The following is a 24,774-nucleotide window of genomic DNA, read 5'->3' on the forward strand; positions in this document are numbered from 1 at the left end:
TTATATTTTAGTACAAAGGAAAATACATCTTAACTTTCATTTTTAAAAAGATTGAACTTTTAAAAAAAGCAGAGCATCCTAGGGACAGATCACTACTTTTCAGTGTACTTCTATTAATTATATGTTACTTTGTCAGAGACCTCTGCCCAACTGATAAACACTAGACTTTGGGTGGTGGCTCTTTGGAAACTTCCTAATTCATTTTGTTTCTTCTACATATATTGATTTTTACCACGTAAAAAATTTTCTCCAAAAATATTTTTAAAAGGCACTGGAAAACCAAAAACCACATCCAATATGACGGGATGAACTAACTGTGTGACTCTAGTTGGGCTAGTGTATCATGTAAATGATCTGTTCACAAGCTTATCTCCGCAAGGGTAGGACAAACTGTGTTATCCCACCACTGACCACCTTGACACATTCCATTTATATCACATTTTCTTTAAGATTGAAAAAGACCACTGTAGGTTTAGGACCAGCTGCTTCTGTTTAAGCCCAACTGTTTCAGAGCTGCAGCTACATAGCTAAGGTGTGATGTCATCTGAAGGCTGGACATAATATATTCTAACTGATCCTCAAAGTATATGCATGCCTCCCCTTCTGTGCATAATTCCCACGACAGACTATATTTTAGAGATGTGCTCAAAGACATTGTAAAGTTAAAGTAACCCACATCACCATACCATTTCCCCGTATCAACAATTACTTTGGTCCCGTTTTCTTCTGATATTTTTATGACTCTTAAAGAATTCAAGGACATACTAAATACTCATGTAAGAACGATAACATTTCTGGTTATACCTACGGAGATGCAGGCTGTCTCGATGTCCTGGACCTATGGTTCTTTCCATCCGTAAATTTCTGTTTCTATATTGGATAAATATGTGTGTATGAAGATAATATATTGATTTAATTAAAAAGCCACATGGCAAAGCAGAAATATATATAACAGAAGCTGCGGCTTCTAAGTGAAGGTTCACGGGGAAGCAGGGAACTGTGTACATAGTTAACTTATTCACACCTAGATGCATGGAAACACACATACACACATACACAGAGCACAGAGAAAAATGGCGTGCATTACTGGGTAAGATGGCATATGATTCTGCATGCTTAATCACAACAAGCACCGACTGCAACAATCCTTCACGAGCACGGCAGCTTGGGGGTCACGTGATCACTGTGGACAATCTCTACAGTGCATCAAAAACATCTAAGCTGGATTTTTTTAATGTTTCAAGTCCACCATGACTGGCACCCTCCACCCCCAGCAGGAGCAGCCAATGGAGATTTACTGACCTGTCTCTGCTTCGGCGAGAGGGGAAGGCGGCATTGCAGCCAGCCACCGTGCAGACGTGCATCTCTTTCAAGTGAACGTTCCTGTAGTGAAGCTTCACGCTGTAGGAGCTTTTGAAACTCTTCTTGCACACATAACAGATTTTGGGGTCTGGGCTAGAACACAGATCACCTTCCGGGGAGAACTTTTGAGGGCTGCCGTAATTCAGAGATGATGTAAAACTCTCGTGCAGGGCTGCCATGCTGGCACCCCCGCCGTTGTACAGTCCGTACTGGCTCATGTAAAACATGTCGTAAGTGGGATCTGTAAACTCTTCCTTCACCTTGATGACGTCCTGGTGAGAGGGCTCACTGTGGTTCTCGTCCGGCCTCTCACTGTTCATCAGGACTTTCTCGCTCACCTCGCCGTGCATGTGCTCATCCCCTTCCATGGATTCCTCACCGAGTTTGGGCTCCGAAGACTCAGACTCGTTCTCGTAGTCCCGCTCAGGTTCTTGGTCCTCGGAAGTCATGCTGTCGGCCCTTCTTATTTCAGTCCTTGAAATGCACCGGGTCCTGCTATGCTTAGAAAAGTCCTTCACAGACATGCCTGGACTCATTTCCTCCTGCGAGTGGCAGTGATTGTCATGGCTCCCATCGTTGACCACAGCTCCGCCATCATTGGGGTCGTCGTCTTCATCGTCAAACTCATCGGCAGTATCAATAATTTCCTTCTCGATCTTCACAGGCATGCTGGACTTCCTGGGCTTCTTCTTGGGTGCCAGGTCGGCACTGGGCTCATGAGTGGCCATCATCACTACTGGCGCTGCTGGCTCAGAGGGTAATGGGGGGAGCTGCTCTATGGTACCACTGGTTGGAATGATAGGACTGGTCGGGAGGGAGGTTGGAGGACTCACCATTTCCCCCGGGGTGAGTAAACTTCTATAAAACGGAGGAACTGGTTGGACAGTCTTTAGCCCAGAAAACACCAGCTGGCTAGGGAGAGGATTCTGTAAGACGGGGTCTAGTGGGGGAGTGGTAAAACCCATTGGGGGCCGGCCAGGGCTTGTGAGTGTGAGATTTGATTTTGTACTTGCTATGACGGGGGTGGCAGCCCCTGATGTGGCCCGGATTAAATCTTTGTCTCGGTTATTCCTTAACATAGGCATGTGAAGGCGAGGGTTAGGGTTCGCACTATGACGGTTACGGCTTCGGAGGGAGCTAAAGACCATGTTGCAACCTTCGATGGTGCACCGATGTTTGATCTTCAGGTGAACAGCGTTATAATGGATTTTGAGAGTACCTTTGTCATAGAACGTCTTCCCACACGCGTTACAGAACACTCTTCCTTTCCTAGAGGCTGACCCCATCCTTCTCATCCGGTGGATCCGGAATGAGCTTTTTGGGTGTTCGGTTTTGGACAGATCACTGACCGGGGCGGAATTCTGAATGGGGGACACGCAGGCTGGCTCAGTTTTGGGCTCCACATTAGTAATGCTGGTCAGGGCGTTTCTATTGGGCGTCTGGTCGTTCTTGTAGGGTGTGGGAGACACTTCAGATTCACTGCTCTCGTTATATTCATTCTGGGTCGAAAGGCTGGGTTCCCGCAGCCTCAGTCCTGGTTGCTCTAACAGCAGCCCATTCGGAGGCAATCCTAGCAGCGGGGCTGAGACCGGGTTTATGTACTGGAATGGCAGCAGGAAGGCGAGGCTGTTGGGGATGTTTTCAAAGTGATGAATGCTGGAAGGGTTGCTGTTCTCTAGATGGGCAAGGAGGCTGGGACTCCTGGTGCGATTATTGCTCTCAATGAAAGTTCTGATGTCTGAGTCTGTCTTTGAAGACGGTACAGCTACGGCCTGCCCCTCTTTCTCCTGAATGGCCATCAGCTCCACAATGGATTTGGTTTCTCCGAACCGCAGAAACTGCTGAAGGGTGATGATTTCCTCTTCTCGAGACATGATGGCCCAGCGGTCCAGCACCTTGCCGGCAGCATCCTGGAGGCCACATCAAAGAAATGACAAAGACAAACACAAAAACTTATTGACTGTGCATGATTATTCAGTGCAACCGAAGGTGCTCTGTCTGCTCATGGAACACCGAGAGCAGAAAACAACATGCAAGCACGGTTAATACAAGTCGATCCACAAAGCATACTTTTCTGCCATGCCAATGTAGTCATTAGAGTCACAGTTAGAGAAACAGATTGAGTTTAATAATGTCAAAGCAAACAAAACGTAGACCACTGGGGCTCTGTGATCTAAAATGCCTACACTACTGCTACTTTAACAACAATGGCCTATAGACTATGCAAGTATTTAGCATATATTAGTACAAGATGTGAACTCTTGCTGTGCAACCCAGCGTATGCAAAAAAAAAAAATGGTACCTTAATCCTTATCAAACAGTGACACCATAGGAAGGAACTGAGTACATTTTTCAAATTTTATTTCTTCAGCACAAGCACTGGATTCAGTGATGTAAATTCCTTTAAATAGGAGCTATTATGTGAATTTCTGGATCAAAAGGATGAACAAAGTAGCATTACCCCCCCCCATACCCCCATTGCTATGCTGTATTTTCCCCCCTTTTTAATGGCTATATTTTCGTGTCATTTACCAGTAGCCTATTTCATAAGGTAGAGTAAGGAAAAACAGTAATTGCACTTTTCTGAAAATTGATTGTAATCCTATGATTCAAAGTTTGAGTTAGACTTAGCGTATTTGACTTTTTATGATCTTGTTATAAATGACAGCTATACATATCTAGAAAGTAAACATGTGATGGATTTAGATAGAATAAATGTGTAAAAAATGTTGTCTCTTAACATCCTCCTCTGATAGCAGAGGGAGTCCACAGAGAATACACATCAGTAATCACCAGACTATGTGTTGTTAAATATACATTAAAAAGCATTTCACACTTTCATTTTTGCTAGTAACTATGAGATACGCCTGGAGGTCGGACTTAAAAATCCTTCAATGTAATGTCAGGCAATCCATTTCAGTATGGATTGAGAAAAATCTATTCAAACACTTAAATAATGACTCCATCATCTTCTAGGGCACAGCTTCTTCCCACCAGGACAGGATACTCGGCAACCCTCTGTGAACAGCACTTGCTCCAACCCTTGACTGTCACTTTACAGAAGCATAAAATCGTCTTAAATAACAAGACAAGAGCCTTATTAATTACAAAGAGGAAAATCATAACATTATAATGGAGAAACATAGCAGACATCACCCTAACCAAGTTGTCCAAGAAACATTACCCAGTGATAAGGATCATCACGGACCTTGTGTGAGATAGATACATATGTGTATATATTTATACTGAGAAGGGCACACTGCTGCTTCCGTGGCATGCTTGCCAAAAAATGTATACCTCAATCTAATTATAAGAAAACATCAGATAAACCAAAACTAAAAGGCATTCTGCAAAACAGTCGCAAGTATTTGTCAACGTGTAAATGTCGGGAAAGATTTTTAAAAACTCAAAGACCTAAGATTGGTTACAGATTGGAAGAGACTAAGAAGACAGGACAAATAAATGTGAGATTCTAGGGATCCTAGACCAGAAAAAGAACACTAGTGGGAAAACTGGTAAATTTGCAATAAAGTCTCTAGATTAGTTAACAGCATGGTATCAATCCTAATTTCTTGGTTTCAACAACCGTACTATGCTCATGTAAGATGTTACGTTAGGGGAAACAGGATAAAGGGAACTGTACTATTTTTGCAATGGAGAATTCTCTCTCGTAGACCGTTCTACTCAGCCTTGCAATATGAAATTCTCTCTGGACCACAATAGTATGGTCCTAATCATGACACCTAAAATTTGATAATAAGGCAATACTTGTCATTTATTTAAATTACTTAAAAAAGAAGCTCTAATAGTTACATGGTATTCCTTATAAGGCTCATTGCTAGCATTCTATCATTTTATATGTGTGGGTGTGTCTAGTCCTACATAAATTGTCAAATACAGATGTCCCTCCCTCATCTTGTAGGAAAAATTAGCCTTCAGATCAAACACTCTCAGACAGCTATCTATCTGTTCACATTAGTCATACAATGACGTGTATACGCGGTGACTCTGGATGATCCTGGAGTCGGGCAGTAGCCATTTTTTTAAAAGTATCGCTCACAGCAACGGGTCTCCCTTCCATTGTTTTTTGGGGCAGGGAAGTAAAGGAGAGTGTCGGTGTTGTAAATAAGCAGAGAAATAAACTGTGATTTTGCAGAGATTATCTCATTTGAGCGTTATAATAGCTTCCAGAGCTCAGCAAATGTGTAACAGATGAGACACCAGAGGTGAGATGGCTTAAGGTTGCGAAGATGCTAACTGGGGTCCAGGACTTGAACCCAGAAATTCTGACTCCAAGTTTGCTGAGGTAAGTGACTGTCGTCCATGAGGCCATTTTGCAGGTGGGCACTGAGTTTGTGATAACAAGGAACAGGACCTCTCCTGAACAAGGCTGGTCTCCAGAGCACTGTAATGCCCTCTTCTACACTATTTTTCTTTTACCATCAAATCCATTTTCTTGATTGTTCTTTTATGGAGGCTTTCACTATGGAAACCCAATCTGAGCAAGGTACAGCCATTTCTTCTTCAGGTTCTTCCCAGGTGGCCTGCACCTAAATCTGCATATCGATAATGTACTTACAGAGCTTGCAGCCTCCGGTATTAAAACAGGCCTTAGAAACCATAGCAACTGATTAAACCCACCTGAGGCATCTCCTTTCAATCACCCTCCTGTCTTCCCTCCCCTAACGGTACACAGCAGTCCCATATGGTTTCTCTTTTCTCCTGGCCTGCCACAATGCCTGCTATTTCTAAATCTACTGCCTTTCAGACTCTTTTTGAGGCCTGAGTGGCTGTCTCCACTAAAAAGGAGACTGTTATGTTAAAGCACTTACTTCTGGTGGAAGAGGTCCAGGCTACTTTGCTGGTAGCCTGAATGATAAAAGAGAAGCTTCATTTATCGTGGTAACAGAAGCATCCATTTATATTTACACAGAAGGACAACACAGTATCTTTGTAAACAAATGTGCTTGAGGACGGGACAAATATCTACATTGCATCCTCCCAACTGGAGTCCTCCTGACAGGGTAACCTCTGGATCCAGGCAATGTGAAGTGCCACCAAAGTTCTTTCCAAAGAAGCCATCATTCATCAAGATGATCTAAGACCATCACGTTCATAAATAGAGAAACTGCAGCAAGAAACAAAGTTGACTTTCTCATGCAACAGAATGGGTCTGAAAGCTCAACGCTAGGAATGAACATCAGTTTTAGCATATCCTCGGATTAAACTGGTTGAAGGGAGTTAGAAATCATCAAAGGGAAGAAAGAGAGGCCAAGGTTCTTTTTTCCTGAAGATCTTTGTGACAGAAGTAAGCACGATGTGGTGCAGTGATTCTCAAACAGTGGCTTAAGACTCCTCTGTTAAGACAAGACTTTCCATGAGTGGTCCACATGCTATTCAAAAAGGGCTAGTCTGAGGGCTATTATTTTCCTAAAACCAGTCTGCAGGTAATTAAGAGCAACCATTTGGAAACCTTCGGGACAATGGGACACTGCTGTAACAACTAAAGGCATGATCACTTCTTTTTAAAGTAATTTTTATTTTATTTTATTGAACTTAAGTGTTGGCTCAAGACTGATTGGGGGGAAACTGGTCCTTCCTCACAGATAGCTTGAGAAGTAGATATCTATAATCTAGGCCCCCTTATCATGTCAAATACACTTTACCAGAGTAATTAAGAGCCATAAAAATAATTAGGTATTATCACAGAATAAATATTAATAAAACAAAAATTCAGTCTGTTAGGCCACTAGGAACATCCTGACTGCTGACCAACTCATACTGGGATGCTGGTCTTGTGCAGAATGATAAATCACATCAGAGTGCGTAACTAGATTCTTGTCCTTCCCATTCGATTTTGTAGTTGGTGAGTCAGTTACTTTAGGCTTTCCCGTTTGTAACCAGAGTTCAGTGACCTTGAACCCTCTGCATTGGGAATTATTATTTATGAAATGAGGATAATAAGATTTACCCTGTTAAGTGAAATGCAAGGTATTAGGATAAGTATTGATTTCCTATGACAATAACTGGCTAGCCTATTAATTAAAAGATGAGTAACATCAAATAATCCAGACTTATAAACCAGTTTTACTGGGTTCAGAAAAAGTATACAACACTTAAAATATTTTCATCTAAGCATTTTAAATGAAAAGACTTCCTTTTATTATTCACTGGACTGGTGATTATATCACTCAGTAGAAATCTGGCACCCAGTTCTACATGGCTCCAGCGTGATTTTCTAAAATCTTTCTTGCAGTAGGATCAATGATCATGGTTTCAATGGTTTTATTTGAGCTGTATCAAAGCACCTTATATGATGCATACTTTTAAAACCAAAGTCAAATAAGACTGATTGGTTTTTCTTATTTGAGGGAAAGGGAGAGTAGAGAAGGAAAGACGTAAAGAGATTGAAGAGAGACCAGATAAGAGGCTTTGGGATCATTAGACTGTCAGGTGACCTCAAGCCCAGAGAATCCCCAGCCCAAGAAGGAATCCATCTGTGTTCACAGCAGGCCACTAGCATGCCCGAGCACGGAGGGAAACACTGCCTTTCTTTCCATGCGTGGAAATGAGAGAGGAACACTGAACATAGCAGAGATCTAGGGCTTCTTTGCTCTAGCAGTATTCCAATTATTAAGAAATCAGCAAATAGTTTAACTCTAAAAGACAGGTGCAGAATAGTTTAATTTTCTACTCTATGTAATGAACTTCTTGTCAGTCAAATTTAAGGCACAATTTAAAGAAAAAATCCAAAAACGATTAGCTAAAAACTAAAAACATTTCCCCTTTGATCTAACTGTAAAGCTTTTAATGAAATGTGGACCACCTAAAACAAAATCAGAGGTTTATGAGATGTAGTTTTTGATTTCATGTCTACATTTGCAGTGTACTGTCTTAAGGAATTATTCCACCCTAACCATACTGGCAACTTATTTTCATGACCAGTTTCCCATTGGCATTTTCTATCCTTTCTCCTTCAGGATGAATTCAGATATCAAGGCAAGAGAAATGTGGTTGAGTAGAAGGTAGAGAAATGACCAAATTTCAAGCCTATCCAGCTTGGCACTCTTATCAGGTAAAACTGAACTGTAATTGCTGAGTTAAAAACTGATGAAACCATGCTATGCAAAACTTGAAACATAAATGTTGCCAGGCTTTCTAGATGTTTAAGTCTTACGGGTAAACAAATCGTGGGAGATCTACACAAAGGAATACTAACTACTGGGCAATAACGAGGAATAAACTATTGATAGAAGCATAACCTTAAGAATGAAAGAAGTCAGACCTAAAAGGCTACAGACACTACCAAGCCAGTCAGAGGAATCATTTTGGAAAATAAGACTATAAGAACAGAAAGGAGATCAGTAGTTGCCAGGGGCTGAGGGTGGCAGAAAGGGATTGACTGCATGAGAACAGTAGGGAAATTTGGGGAGTGACGGTAATGTTCCACATCATGACTATGCTGATGTGTATATGACTGTATTGATTGTACATGTAAAATTGGTATTTTTTTGCATGGAAAGTATACCTCAATGAAGTTGACTCAAAACATTAAACCATGAAAAGTGCATGAAATCTCACGACCCAACATTCACAACTTTCCCTATTTATATATGTATATAGACCATCTTCTTGTTTCCTGCATTCTGCTGTGACCAGAAAAACAAAGACACATGCCTTCCTCCCCATTCTCTCCTATCCGTACGGGGTACACAACAATCCACTAACGTGAGGAGTAAACATGAGAATTTCTATTTTTTTTTTTAACCTAAAAAGACAATTTTTTGCTAATATTACTAATTTAGAAGCAGCTTTACATATATTGGGGCGCAAGCTCAGGTATTTTTACGAAAGGGGTGCGTAGTCATAAAGATCAGAGGTTGCTTCTCTACGGAGCTAATATTGACATGTGGCAGGCACGTATCATGCACACACGTCTTGTCAAACACTTTGGAAAAAGTTGATGAAGGGCAGTCAGTCAGTGAATTCACCAGAGCTCACCTTCACCTGCGCCTTTGTGCTGGCCTCTTGGTTGGGTGGATATGTGTCAAGGAAGTGACCCATAAATTAAGAAATATAACATTTAACTGTTGGGTCACTTCAGGAGCAAGTGATGGGCTCAGACTATTATCTCAGATGTCATGAACAGGGGCACTCCATCAACTTCATATGGGGGGCTGTAAGTGGAGAGCTCACGGATACCACCTGAGAGTTGGATAGGGTTGGCTACGATGACTGAAAGCACTACCTACAGTTTTAAAGAAAAAAACTTACAGGAGTCATAAAACTTTCAGTCCTCGTCTCTCCCATTCTCCCACTAGTGACCTGTTTTGGAACTCACGTGGGTCCATACGTAACAAGCAGATATTTCAATTTTAAATTGGCTTTCTAAAGTCAAGTTACTTTTAAGCCTCTTCTCTTCAGCAAAACAGTTTAACTGGTCTGGGCACTCTCCACTCACATCAGAGCTATTTTTTCCCATTTTTTGTTAGATTATATTTATTTCTCTAATTTATATGACTTGGCAATCTGAAGCGTGTACGGGTCAAAGTTTGTGTGTCTGTGTGCCTGCGTGTGTGTGTACGTGTGTGTGTAAGCAGGCGAGAAGGGGAGATGAATAAAAATGGTGAAACAAAAAAAATTCTTATTGAAAATAATAGATTCTGGGAAGCACTTAGGGAAAATTTTTTAAGCAATATTGTGATAATTTCTGAGAAACACTTGAAATTATGTGGGAAAACAACTTGGCATGCTTATTTGTTTTAGCAAATTTACATTTAAACACATATTTCCGGGAGGGCACTGACTGAGAAAGATGCACCACTAGCATAATACAATATACATTGGAGCAGTTTGCTTGTGTAAGTGAACAAAATTACACTCTTCTTTATTCACACAGAGTTCTTTTATGTGATTGTGTTTTCCCAGTGTTTCAGCCTAATGTTTCCAGGCCAGCTGAAACAACTGTAATATCTGTAGGCAGAGTGAAGCATACTCATTTATACCATGATTGCACCAAATGGTTCAAATTAGACTTGATAAAAAAAAAAAATCAACATTTGTTTTGGGTAATGAAAACCCTACTCAATTTCCATGATTGGGAAATTTGTGTTTTGCAGAATTTCTGAAGAGCATCACTTTACCTTCAAAATACAATGTTGACCAGCCCATTCTTGCTTCCTCTGCCCGTCCTCTTGCTTTCTCTAGGACAGAGGTGTCCCATGAGAAAGAATCAATGGAGTGTGGCACAGACAGAAAGGAAAACTTCCAAAGAAAAATCAAGACTGGACTTTGTTAACATTTATGCACATTTATCCCTTTTGGAAAACAAGTATGCTTTCCTCATACCCAAGCCCATCGTTGTCATGAAATGAGTGTGTGGACATCAGAGCTACGTATATATTGGCTGGCTGTGATTACAAAAGCTGGTGCTAAATTCAGTACGCCCAGATTATAAAGAACTTGCTTGAAACACCTTTCCAATTCCTCTTTTTTTTCCCCCAAGGAGAAATGAACTCTATAGGAATATCCACCACTGGTTAAAATGATAGAGCGCTCAGAAAACTTTGCATTAAAGAAGTTTCTGTCAAGATGAGAATCTTACTAGTCCTTGCTAACACTGAGGTGTCCTCTCTATACTGTTTGCACATAGGGATCAACTTTAAAAGTTACTTATCATGTACATGTACGTGTACACAAACATGCACCTGCACAAAAAGACTACCATCCGGGAGTCACTGCACGAAACATTATAAATCAGTCATTATAAGATTAAAAATGCTCAACAATGAAGAACGGTAGTATACTAAGGTAAGGCATATCAAATTACTTGCAAAAAAAAGTACAAAGTTAAGGAAGGCTTCTTGGATGAAACTGGAAGTTTGACGGGAATGGCCCTTGACTGCAGTTGGGGGCAGAAGGAAAAAGCAACATGGTAATTTTATGTGATTTTTAGGTGTGGCTTTGATAGATTTTTCAGTATATAAATTTCTATCATTTTTTTCTTTGATCCATATTTGAATCTATTTTTTAGTGAAGATATACTTTAGAAGAAAAACATTATTGATAAATTGAACAATACAACCTCCCCAAATGATCACCTCTGACCAAGATAACATCAAAATGCCAGGGCACTAGTTTTAAATGGTTCTTGTGATTTTTAAAACATATTGTTTGACTTTTGATAAAAAATTCACTTTGTTATAGAATATTCTTGACTATGGACCAGATAAGAATATATAATTAATTCATAGAGGACTATCACTTTTCCCCTAAGTAACAGTCTGTACAGCATTTTTATTTTAAAAACTGTGATTATGATAGATCACTCCGGGGTTACAACATATTTAATCATAGAAACTCCAGCTAAGCTCTATTAAAGGCCTGTCAGGATTTCTTCTCTGTACCCAGGAATTTTAGCTTGTCTAGCTTAAAACCAGCTCTATGCATTTCCTCTATGGGTATCTGTTTGTTTGCAAATAAATAAAGCATAAAAAATTTTCAGAGGAGTAAATTATTTTCTTCAATGAATTTCAACAATTGCATTTCAAAGATTCCAAGGTATTTTTCAAATGACCTAGCTCCATTGTAAATCAAACCTGAGAAACTTTTAAAGACACCATACATTTTAATATTTAATAACAGGGACTTCCCTGGTGGTGCAGTGGGTAAGACTCCGAGCTCCCAATGCAGGGGGCCAGGGTTCGATCCCTGGTCGGGGAACTAGATCTGCATGCCACAACTAAGAGTCTGCATGCTGCAACTAAAGATCCTGCGTGCCGCAACTAAGACCAGGCACAGCCATAAATTATTTATTTATTAAAAAAATTTGATAACAGTATCTTAGGAATCATGTAAGTTTCAAAATAGAAAATCTTAAATCCAGCTGATCTTCATTCCTAGCATATCAACCTTTAATATAAAATTACCTGTGAGCCTCTAAGCACAGAATATCTAACCCTTTACTAATAGGCTAAAACAGAATTTGTATCTTCAAGTTCCAAATTTTGATTATGCTTAATATAACTTACTCATATTCAACCTTTCCCAAGAGGAAAATAAAGAGCATAAGTGAATGACACCTGAATTCTAGTCTTCCTTTGCCAGTGACCAGCTGTATGACTGTCAAATCACCGATACCCAGTTTCGGTTTTCTCACGGTGTAAATAAGAGAAACTAAACTTTACCAAACTTTCTAAGCCTCACTAAACCCAAATTCCCTTATTTGACTATTTATTCCTAGAACCTGGACATACAAGACACTTCAATTAAAATGTTTCAAACCCTAAACTAAAACTTTTCCTTTTAACCAACTTGTGTACGTACAACTTATTTTCAGAATATCTGTGCGTATGACTGAAAATATGCCCTCATCCGATTACTGTATTGTTCTATTAATATATTCTGGATGCTTCCTTTGATGCTTCTTATCGGTGATGTGATTAGCGGTACTAATTCTTCTGGATTAATGTTTACTCCTGGTCAATTTAATGATCAGTTCAAGTGAAAACTTCACTTGAAAACTAGGGAAACTGCTCAAGAAGTTCCTACGAGGCCTTGGGAAGCGCCCCCCCCCCACCCCAAATCATCACATCAATAGGGTTTGTGAAAATTCTGTAAAACTTGAGACTCAACCATTCCAAAATAAATATGTTATACCTCCATAAAGCTATATAAGTAAATATCTGTAGATTTCCAGCAATCTCTGCAGTTCCAAGAAACAGCAGTTATTTGTATATAAGACCCTCCCCCTCAATTAAACCTTTCAAATAGACACAGGTTATTTTGGAGATGATCACCATTGAGATGCTAGGGGGTAAATCATTTTATGGTTCAGGACAACAAAGGAACAGTTTGAAATCCTCAGAGAAAACACTAGAAACGGGAGGAAGGAGAAGGATGGGCCCTGCAAGTGGTCTTGTTTTCTTCTCCCCTCAGACATACAGATAAAACCTGAGTCCTTGGACAGCTATAAACTGCTTGCTTTGCAATAAACAACACTCACCAGAGCCCTTGCTAGCATTTTTGCTTTGAGCTCTACATCTTCTAGTTTACCTTCCTTTCCATAACCGATGTTCTGCCACTGAGTTTGTAGAAAGCTTCTGTCTATCTAGGCGTCTGTGCTGGGGCTTTACGTATCTAAACACAAACTGCCAGAGACCCTGGCATTTCCTGATGGGCTTTCTTATAATGTCTGATAAACAGCAAAAACGGGTGCAATTTTTTTTTTTTTTTCCACGACGAAGGTGATTTTCAACATTAGGTAAGGGCCAAAACCTTGGAATGAATTCAAGGCCACAACCTTCAATCTCTGTCTGAAGTCTGTCTGTACAACCAAGATCCTCAATACTGGTAATGTTATCCCAGCTTCCAAAGCTTGAACGGCCGATTCTGGCTCACATATTATACTTTGAATCACTCCACAACTGAAACTGACTGAACAACCCTAAGGAACTTTAACATATTCATTAGGATGTGAGGGAGCAGGGGCAGAAAGGAACTGAACACTCACTAAGCAGTATTCGATAAAACACACACAGGACGGACTGTGTGATTGAACAGAGAGATATATTGAGATTTAACTTCGTTCTTCTCTGGGTATAAGAATGGCAGTAGAACACAAAGATTAATTTCCTGCTTTAGCAGTCATCAGGGAACAACACATTATTACTTGTAACACATACACAAGGCTGTTGATGGATATACTTTCCTTTGATTGCTCAGATTAAATGTGTTCCTATAAAAGGCACCCTCACACGTGTGTGTGTAATTATAAATCTACGTAAGCGTCATTAGTTTGAGTTTCTATGTACTTCTAAGCAGCTATCAGTGTAGCTATTATACATTTTATTTGGTCGCAAAATAGAGGTGATTTTGGGGTTGGTGGCTGACTGAAGAAACAGATCAAAAACGGAAAAAGCAGAGTAAATAATCAACATATGTTACTATAACCCCAAACTCAGAAATCCAAAATAGAGGAGGGGGAAGCGTGCATTATGGAGCACAAGGTAATAACCGCGTCTGTATGCCTTAATACCCTCTTGTCCCAGCAGTCCTGACTTTCGAAGCAGCCCACTTCTCCACATTAACGGGAGTCATTTGGAGAGCAGCAAACGTGCCATTAGAAGCACTTTTACAAGTGTATATTCATCCACCAATTAGCTTAATGTGGCCGCTTTCTGCATATTTTCTATCCAGGCTTGCACAAATCTTATTAATATTTCCCCCTAGCGCTTTGACAGATTACCTTGTCATTACGCATCCTGGAGCCTTTTAAACAATATGGGTAAACTACTGTTTGTGAGGTTAATGACAATTATCCCCTAATTACTGCATAAGTCACTCAGTCCACTTTATCTCATAGGCAGGGTTCTGCTCTGTGTATCTGCCATTGTGTCACCGTAAATGAATCTTGTATTGCTATGTTTATCTGCCATTGCCTTGTAAATTATACTGACAGAAGAATGAACAAATTACTGCATGTCATCACTTAAATACTGCTTCTGAAATTTAAAAAAAAAAAAAAAAAGCAGCTTCGGCACAGTGCTTGAACTGTGATTTTAGCAGATCACAATTAGTAAAAACGTATTTAATGTTTTCTGTTATATTTCAAGGCAGATAGCTTGGAATTTATAGTGAAGTCACAACAATGGCACTGGGGGGTGAGTGGAAGGTGAAGAACAGTGGAGGCCAAAGAAAAAAAGGGTGAGAACAGAAATAGAAAGGCCAGCCCAACCTCCTGAATACATTTCCTATCATGTCATCATCATATCATTCCTATGTCATTCTTGAAGTATTTTCCAAGAGTCTTCAATTCCAAATCAAATTTCATGGGTTTGGGATAAGCCACACCCTTCAGCTAGAATAATTTTTTTTGAGGGGGGCGGGGTTACTTATAGCCAGTCCAGACATAAAACACAGCAACTGTGTAATTGAGAAGAGATAATATAATAAAGGCCACAGGCTAAGCCTATTTCATTGATACATTTTTAAGCATTATTAAACAGGTTCACAAACACTGTTTCCAAAGTTGCATTGGAAATTGTTTAACTGTGTTTACATCAATGAAATTAGTTTAGTCCACTGCTGCATCAGGGTAACTACATCTGCTCTGATACAATTTACAGGGAAAATAGGACAATCTGAGCATCTTTAAAAAAGTAAGACAGATTGAGTCCACTGTGAAGAAGCTGGAAGAATTTGTTTTTAACCAGAAATCTGTGATTCTACAGCTTATCAGGTGAACAAATGTTTGCATGAGAACAGGCAGAAATATCTGGCTTCCTGAGATGACTGCCATTTAATGAGTATCTTAAAACATTGTGAAATGAGAAACATTCAAAATGCCTCCATTTAAATGACACCAAGATGGCTGACAACTGGCAAGCGTAAGTAACGGGGCCGTGCGCATCTGCAGGATAGCTTTCGACTCTTAACTAGTTGGGCATGTAGAAAGCTTGCATCAAACTGCCTTATGACAGCCACAAGTGTGTAAGGGAGGGCCCGCAGCACTGATGATAAAGCTATTTGGTGGAAGCACGCACACACGCATACACAGTACCTGCTGGGGCACTCACTGAACAGGTTGGAAGAAAAAGCTGCAGGAGAAAAGGAAAACAAGAAAGCCAGAGTTGACGGCCTGGCCCAGGGGCCTCGTGGATTCCAAGCAAACCCCTAGGGCTCCCTCTGATCCCCAAAGACTGATCTTAGTGTCTGTTCTGAGATCAGTCAATGCAGCTTCAACCAAGCAAGTGCTGCAGGCAAAAATGAAAGCGCCATACAATGTTCTTTGCTTTTAGTGTGTTAAGCCAAAGTTAAGAGTTACATCAGTTACACCAGTTAAGACTGACTTCACTGTGACAACCACTAAGGGGTTAAATTTTTCCTGATTTTTTTTTTTTTTTTTTTAAAACTATCTAAGCTACCTATGGATATAGAACTGAGGAAAGTGGATTTCTTTCTTCCTTTCTTTCTTTTTTTTTTTTTTTTTTGGAAAGTGGCTTTCTAAATCATTAATTTTCTTTTTCTTTTAACATTGGATTTTCTTGCCTTTTTTTTTTTAAACCTTGCTAATGGTGTAGCCACTCTGCTCGGTTGGGGAAGGCGGAGATGGTGTGCATTTAGGGGATATAAGCTCTTGGTTTCACCTCAGAGAAGATGAGTACAAACAGTACTTTCTTGAGTTTGTGAAGTCAATGCCAGTTACAGAAAGGGAGACAGTCCTGGAAGGATCAATATAAGTGCCCAAAGGAATCTGGATGAAGACAGCCATTAAGAAAACAAATAGGATTTCCCTGTTCACTTTAATCCACTCTTTACAGACTTTCATCCAATTTCCAAAAACTGAGACTGACAATATTTCACTCCCCTTCCTAACAAACCTTCAGGGGCTTCCTACTGTGAACAGAATAAATAATAAATTTCCTTACCTGGCATTTGCAGTCCCCTCAATACAAACCCAGCCTACCTTTCCTACACCATCTCCTGCCAAGACCTCTGAAGCTCCAGCTACAAAGAGCTTCTTGCCATAAATACCAAGTTCAGCAAAATCTCATCTACTTCTGAAGCCTCTGCTTCTGACACCATCCTTCCCATCCTTCAAGACCCAACTTAAATGAACCTCTCTCTGAGATGGTACCATTTTCCTTCCTTCTCCCCACTCCCAGCAAGAATTACCTGACCCTTCAGCAAACTGCTTATACTTCTATGTCATGTGTGTCTCTTTATCACAGGATTATTGTACTTTATATCCCCACTGCCAAGATGAATCAATACTGAATGAATTCATTAATACCATGAATGCAGGAGTTGGGAGGAAATTTAGAGGTCATCTAATGCCACTTTTTAATTTTACAGATGATAAAATTAACAAATAAGTATCTTGCCCAAGTTCAGGAAGCTAAAGTGTGAGGAGCTAACTTGAGATAATCCGTCCAGCTCCCATGACCTGGTCTAGTGCTTTCCCCACAATACTATCCCTTTTCTCCTGGCGTAATGATTCTTGACTCAGGAGGGAGAACATCCACTCCATTCTACTGCCATGCCCTGGGTGTGAGTAGATTCCAATCAACTGGGACTCTCTACCCCACACCAGCCCTACCTGGAAGCCATTTCCCCCTGGTCTGGACTCCCCTGCTGACCATCAGGAAGGTATCCAACACAAATGGGAAGTGATTCCCCAAGATCACTGGTGCAGGGAGGCAGCTTCATTACCAGTGTGCTGGGGGTGAGAAAAAGTTGAGAACATCAGCTTTAGCCATATATATGTGTGTGTGTGTGTGTGTGTGTGTGTGTGTGTGTGTGTGTGTATATGTGTGTATATATATATGTGTATATGTGTATATATGTGTGTGTATATGTGTATATATATGTGTGTGTGTATATATATGTGTGTGTATATGTGTATATATATGTGTGTGTGTATATGTGTGTATATATATGTGTGTGTATATGTGTGTATATATGTGTGTGTGTGTGTATATATATATATATTTTTTTTTTCTCTCTCTCTCTGCAAGTACCAAAAAATTATCTAATGCTCTTGAAAAATGCTTTTGGTATGACATTACATTTATGTTGGTCATTTTGGGGATCAAAGTTAAATCCTGGTATACAAGAAACTAGAAAGCAAATGCAACAGTGTCCTGCACATGGTCAGCGTTGTGTATTTGCTTACAGAGTGAAGACATGCATTAAATTAGTTTAATTTAGACACATAAATGACAAGCCACCACAGTTAGAGACGTGTGTGCATGCACATCCTTCCTTCCTTCATTTTATCTGCTGAAAATAACTTTACACTTATTAATTCTTGAATCCTCATCGGCTCTTCCCGTCAATCCTGCTACTTCTCATCTCTGGCCTGCATCTGCTCTATCACTTTTCTGAGGAAAACGTCAAGTCTGAGGGTTTCTTTAGGGATTCTGCCTGTAGACCCAGCTGCTCAAGAAGAACTGTCCTCTCAATTCTGAAAACAAAACAAAATCTGAAACACACAAAGGCATGGAGGCCAATTTTTTTTTTTTTTAAACTGAAAATGTTATTTTCAGGCTCTGAGACTGCTCTAAATAATACACAGTTGACCCTTGAACAATGGGGTTAGGGGCGCTGACCTTCCGAACAGTCGAAAATTGGTGTATAGCTTGTAGGTAGCCCTCCATATAGGAGGTTTGGTTCCTCTGTATCCGTGGCTCCACATCTGAGGATTCAACAAACTCTGGAATATGTAGTACTGTTGTATTTACTATTGAAAAAAATCCGAGTGTAAGTGGACCCACGCAGTTCAAACCTGTGGGTCAACCGTAGTCAGTATACTAGAGTTCAAGGGTCAACTGTAGTCTCTGGGCTTGGTTTTCTCACATATGAAATGGGTAAAAATAGCTACCTGCTAGAGTTCTGAGGGTTAAAGAAAAATAATAATGCCTACACTTTGTTGAGCCCTTACAATGAGTCGGAGGGAATCTAGTTAACATGTATGTATTATGTTCATCTACACTCAAATCAGGTTTGAGGTACTATTACCAAATCCACTTTACAGATGGAGAAATTGAGGCACATCAAAGTTCATTAATTTGCCTAAGGTCAGAAAGCTAGTAATTTCTGGAGCCAGAATTCCAACCAGCGATCTGAGTCTAGGACTACACTGAAATGCCTTGCACAGAAGGCACTCCTGTTTGCTGCCCCCATGCAAGCCTCCACATCAGGGCCTTTCCTGTTTTCTCTTTTCCCACTGTTCTCTCTGAACTGAAATCCAGGCTTGGATAACTCAGTTGTCCAGTCACATACCTGTCTCTTTAATACCTATTCTCTCACAAGCTTAAGTAATGTCCCACATTACTTCCTAACTGGATTATTTTAATCATTCCTCATTCTTCCCATTTATTCTTTTCATCTCACTTACATTTTGACTACATTCTGATGTCAAGTTGCTTTCCCTAAAGTTCACCTCTGGTCACATTACAATCTCTCCCTCCAAACTCAACTTCAATGGCTCCCCTCTGCTAAATGATTTAAGCATAAATTCTTCACGCTGGTATTCAAGAACTGCCCTAATCTAGCTCTTAAGTCTAACTTCTCTTGTGCACACTCTGCCATTGGAACTGGACAAGTCAGCTGTCAGTGAACACACGACACTTTCTCACCACACCACATTTTTGTTTATTCCGTCCCTTCCACTTGGAAGGCTGTCATCAATTTTCTGGGGGCCCATTATCATCCAAGGCCCTCTTTTCAACGATTACTTCGATCATAAATCATGCGATCTATCCAGAATTCCCATCTGCTTTTCATGTGATTTTTTTTTTTACCATATTCCATTTTACAATATATCAGTAACGTGCAATCTCGGATAATCCCTTACAGTGTAACCAGACCCTTGAGTATAAAGGCTCCAGAACACTCATCTTTATACCCCTATAGCAACTAGGGTTGTGCCTTGCACATTTTAAATAAATTATGTTGGCTTTATATTTCATTCATTTCTGTTGACAACTGACCACTTGTCATTTCTATAAACCCACTATCTTTAGACAGATGCTTACTAGATATCTAAAATAGTCAGTATGAGTCCAAAACCTAAGTTGTCCAACACCTGGTTAGGCAGTCACACACGCAAAGGCAGATATCCAGAAGTTTTATACTATGTACTTAAGAAATAAAAATATGAATATTTTCCAATGGAAGTAAAAAATTCATTTTTCTCAAAATATTTTGAGACCTTGGTTGGGCCTATGCTTCTGAGTTCACTTTATCACCAGATTATTTACAGGTTTAGGGACAAAAACTTAAATCTTCTCAAATGCAAAAGGGAAAGACAATACAGAAAAAGAGTGACTGTCATAGGAAAGTGAGCTAGGAGGGGAAAAAAAAAGAAATTTAGGGATGAGGAACTAAGTATTGGAAAGAGAGCTCAAAAATGCAAATACAGAATATGAATATACATTTAAAATTTGACAGACTAGAAACAGTTTCCACTTGTGGCCAACAATGAATTACTCAATGTTAAAACTGAATTATTAGAACATTTAAAATAATTTAATTGAAATAGTAAGTAGTTGCATTCTGGCCAGGGTTTGAGGAATATCAGCATGAGCAGATACGGTAGAGGAAAGGAGTAGGAGAGAAGTCTCTTTTATAAAGATTTGGTAAAACTAAAATGGCAAAGAGAAAATTAATACCTAGGTATATGAAAGTAGAGACTGGAGTAGTCAATTTTGAATATATCAATTTAATTCTTAATAGGGAACTCTAGTTGTGTACCAAAAATAGAATGCACAGAATGGGGAGAAAAAAAGCATAGAAAATGGATGTGGATGAATTAACATGAAATGTATTAAAAAAGAAATATTACAGAAGGCCTTTACAGCTAGTCTAAGTTAAAAATATAAAAGGCTTTCATTTCTAATTTTATTGAAAAAAAAATTTAATTTGTATGGAAACACAAAAGACCCCGAGTAGTCAAAGCAATCCTAAGAAAGAAAAACGGAGCTGGAGGAATCAGGTTCCCTTACTTCAGACTATACTACAAAAGTACATTCATCAAAACAGTATGGTACTGGCACAAAAACAGAAATATAGATCAATAGAACAGGACAGAAAGCCCAGAAATAAGCCCATGCACCTATGGTCAATTAATCTACAACAAAGAAGGCAAGACTATATAACGGAGAAAAGATGGTTTCTTCAATACGTGGTGCTGGGAAAACTGGACAGCTACATGTAAAGGAATGAAATTAGAACATTCTCTAACACCATACACGAAAATAAACTCAAAATGGATCAAAGACCTAAATGTAAGACTGGATACTATAAAACTCTTAGAAGCAAACATAGGCAGAACCCTCTCTGACATAAGTCGCAGCAATATCTTTTTGGATCCACCTCCTAGAGTAATGAAAATAGAAACAAAAATAAACAAAAGGGACCTAATTAAACTTAAAAAGTTTTGCACATCAAAGGAAACCATAAACAAAACAAAAAGACAACCCACAGAATGGGAGAAAGTATTTGCAAACAATGCAACAGACAAGGGATTAATCTCCAAAATATACAAACAGCTCATGCAGCTCTATGTCAAAAAAACAAACAACCCAGTCAAAAAATGGGCAGAAGATCTAAACAGACATTTCTCCAAAGAAGACTTACAGATGACCAGTAGGCACATGCAAAGATGCTCAACATTGCTAATTATTAGAGAAATGCAAATCAAAGCTACATGAGGTATCACCTCACACCAGTCAGAATGGCCATCATTAAAATCTACAAACAATAAATGCTGGAGAGGGTGTGGAGAAAAGGGAAACATCCTACACTGTTGGTAGGAATGTAAATTGGTACAACTATTATGGAGAACAGTATGGGGGTTCCTTAAAAAACTAGAAATAGAACTACCATATGATCCAGCAATCCCACTCCTGGGCATATATCTGGAGAAAACCATAATTTGAAAAGATACATGCACCCCAATGTTCACTGAAGCACTGTTTACAATATCTAAGACATGGAAGCTACCTAAATGCTCATCAACATAGGAATGGATAAAGATGTGGTACATATATACAATGGAATATTTCTCATCCATTAAAAAGAATGAAATAATGCCATTTGCAGCAACATGGATGGAACTGGAGATTATCATACTAAGTGAAGTAAGTCAGACAGAGAAAGAGAAATATTGTATGATATCACTTATATGTGGAATCTAAGAAAATGATACAAAATGAACTTATTTACAAAATAGAAACAGACTCACATACTTCAAAAACAAACTATGGTTACCCAAGGGGAAAGGTTGGGGGGAGGGATAAATCAGGAGTTTGGGATTAACATATATACACTACTATATATATAAATAGATAATCAACAAGGACCTACTGTATAGCACAGGGAACTCTACACAATATTCTGTAATAATCTATATGGGAAGATAATCTGAAAAAGAATGGATATATGTATAGGTATAACTGAGTCACTTTGCTGTACACCTGAAACTAACACAACATTGTAAATTAATTATCCTCCAATATAAAATAAAAATTAAAAAAGATAAACTGTTAGAACTTCAAACATTTAATATATATTAAAATATTTTTTTTTAATTAAAAAAATAAAATAAGACTTTCACATATTTTACTTTTCATACCTATTATCATTTGTTACTTCTAAACAGTGGCTGTAATGGTTCCACAGAATATCAAAGGAATGACTTGTCTTAGAAAAGTACTGACTTTTATAACTAGCGAACTGCTTCTCTCCATGAACCACTGTGCAATAAAACAGTTCAAGCCCCCTTTTAAGAAAATCAACTGTTTGTTGATTTTCTAAATCACCAGGAGGACTATTTACTTATGGTTATTTGAGGAAGATAAGGTAGTATTAAATAAAAATCATAAAGGAATTAAGTCACTTTAATAAAGAAAAAAATTTTATTCATGGAGAGAATGCACACAATATTTCATTTTTTACTTTTTATGGAATCACCTATCAAGGCAAGAAACAAGATTTGTGTCATCTCACCCATCTTCTCCTTCAGTGTCTATTTTCATGAAGTCTAAAATAGACACTGTCTGTAAATTTACACGCTCTATTTGCTCATGCTCACGTGTCTCAGGAGTAATGCACAGAGGTTACCCTACCAGACCAAAAGGTAAAGTGTATGTAAACTCTTGCCAGCAAAGGAGAGCACGACCAGGCCTGCGGTGGCAGGCGAGTCGGTGATAGTAGCCACTACTGAATCCAGTTATCGGTCTTGTACTTTCTCCCCAGATGCTCTCCTGAGTGATTATTTCTCAGCAGCACTTCTATTTCGCCTTCATTTCCCAGTGAGGAAGCAAGTAAAGAATCCTTCCAAACGGAGAGAGAGATTAAAAACTCTGGCAAATTCTCTTGTTGGTGTAGTGAGGAAAGGCAGATTCTAGATAAACATCTAAGAAGTGGAATAGGGTAATAACACCCCCCAAAATTAACCCTAATTGAAGGTAATTTTTGTTATTTTATTTTGCTAACTCAGAAAGCATTTCCAAATGAGGGCTGACTGCCACTGTATTCCATCAATGAGGAGAATTCCAGTTAGCACTGATTTCCGATTATTAGAAGAGTAGGTAATGGGGAAAATGTGTGCATGTGTGTAAGAGAGAAAGAAAAGGCGTTCTGTTAAGTCTCTCTCCTTTACACCTCAGTTCCAAGGCAGCAAGGAACAAGGAATGAATTCACATTGATATCTGAATGTGCCAGATGTGCCCACCTAATTATATTATAGTCTAAACATATTTACTAAGCTCAACACCAAAATGAAGTAGTGCTTAGGAAGAAAATGATACAGAGTGGGAGTATGCATAAGGCAAACCTTCAGGCACACTTTCAGGCCTCCTGCCTTCCTCCTTGTATGGAATCCACACAAGTTAGGTTTTAACAACTGTTTGGGGGGTTCTCCATGCTAACCCCAGGATCAGTTAAGACTCGGCATATAATCATGCTCACAGCTAAGATTTATTACAGAGTGAAAGGACACAAAGCAAAATCAGCAGAGGGAAAAGGGCATGGGGCAAAGTCCAGAAGAAACCAAGAGCATCCTTCAAAGAGCCCTCCCCACAAGGAGTCACACAGGATGCACTTAATTTCTCCAGCACTGAATTGTGACAACACATGTAAAGTGCTGTCTACAAGGGAAGCTCCTTAGCAACTCAGTGGCCGTGGTTTTCACTGGGGGTTGGTCACACGGGCACCCTTTTGCCGAGCATGTACCGAAAGCCAAAATTCCAGACTCCCAGGAGGAAAGCGAGTGTTCAGCAGAAACCATATTATTTGCACAGTTTGGAACAGTGAGCTACTCATCAATTACGGAATGGTGGGAACACTCCCCAGATCCAAGTTCCTAGATGCCAGTGAAGGGCCAATCTTGTAAGCAGGCCTTTCTAAAGACAGCAGCCTCAGGCCTGCTATGTTAACACTTTACTGCACACCTACCCATCACTGTTTCAGATCCACCATGGTTTCAGATCTGTACTCCCAACTGCCGTCCCACACAAAAACGAATTCAAGGGTTGCGGTCCTAGATGGCCCCAAGCTCAGCTCTGATACCTGATCCAGGAAAGGGCATACAGGTGGGAGACAGGGAGATGTCTGTCTCATTTGCACACAGGGATGTGTGATTTACTGGTGCCCTCTATAGTGTCAAGTTAAGTTGAGTCAAAAGACACTACTGAAAACACGATTTGTACCTAAGAGGAAAACACCCCTTCCATTATAAATTGCACAATAATACATACATGAGATTAATAGAAGGCTATTAATAGATTAATACATACATGAGATTCATGAGGTTCATAGAAGCCAAGGGACTATGTTAGCTTCATTTCCTTTAGAGAACATCCATTCAAATGAGTATTTAATGTATCAAATGTTATTTATTAGAAG

The 24,774-nt window shown here is 39.5% G+C and overlaps 1 protein-coding gene across 23 annotated transcripts in view; it reads right to left on the reverse strand.

Moving 5' to 3' along the window:
- Positions 1 to 24,774, reverse strand: part of BNC2 (basonuclin zinc finger protein 2) — a 430,833-nt gene that overhangs the window by 25,814 nt on the left and 380,245 nt on the right. For 16 of the 23 annotated variants that reach the window (XM_082468017.1, XM_082468006.1, XM_082467999.1 and 13 more), the window contains 2 exons: positions 1,303 to 3,272; positions 805 to 870 (listed from right to left, as the gene is read on the reverse strand). In XM_082468017.1, coding sequence (XP_082324143.1) covers positions 805 to 870; positions 1,303 to 3,272 — 2,036 coding nt within the window. The remainder of the gene's footprint in view (positions 1 to 804; positions 871 to 1,302; positions 3,273 to 24,774) is intronic. The other 7 variants (XM_082468018.1, XM_082468016.1, XM_082468014.1 and 4 more) reach the window with 2 other exon arrangements.

The sequence above is a fragment of the Balaenoptera physalus genome (genome assembly GCF_965194825.1).
Source record: "Balaenoptera physalus genome assembly, chromosome: 7".
Classification (NCBI taxonomy): Eukaryota; Metazoa; Chordata; class Mammalia; order Artiodactyla; family Balaenopteridae; genus Balaenoptera; species Balaenoptera physalus.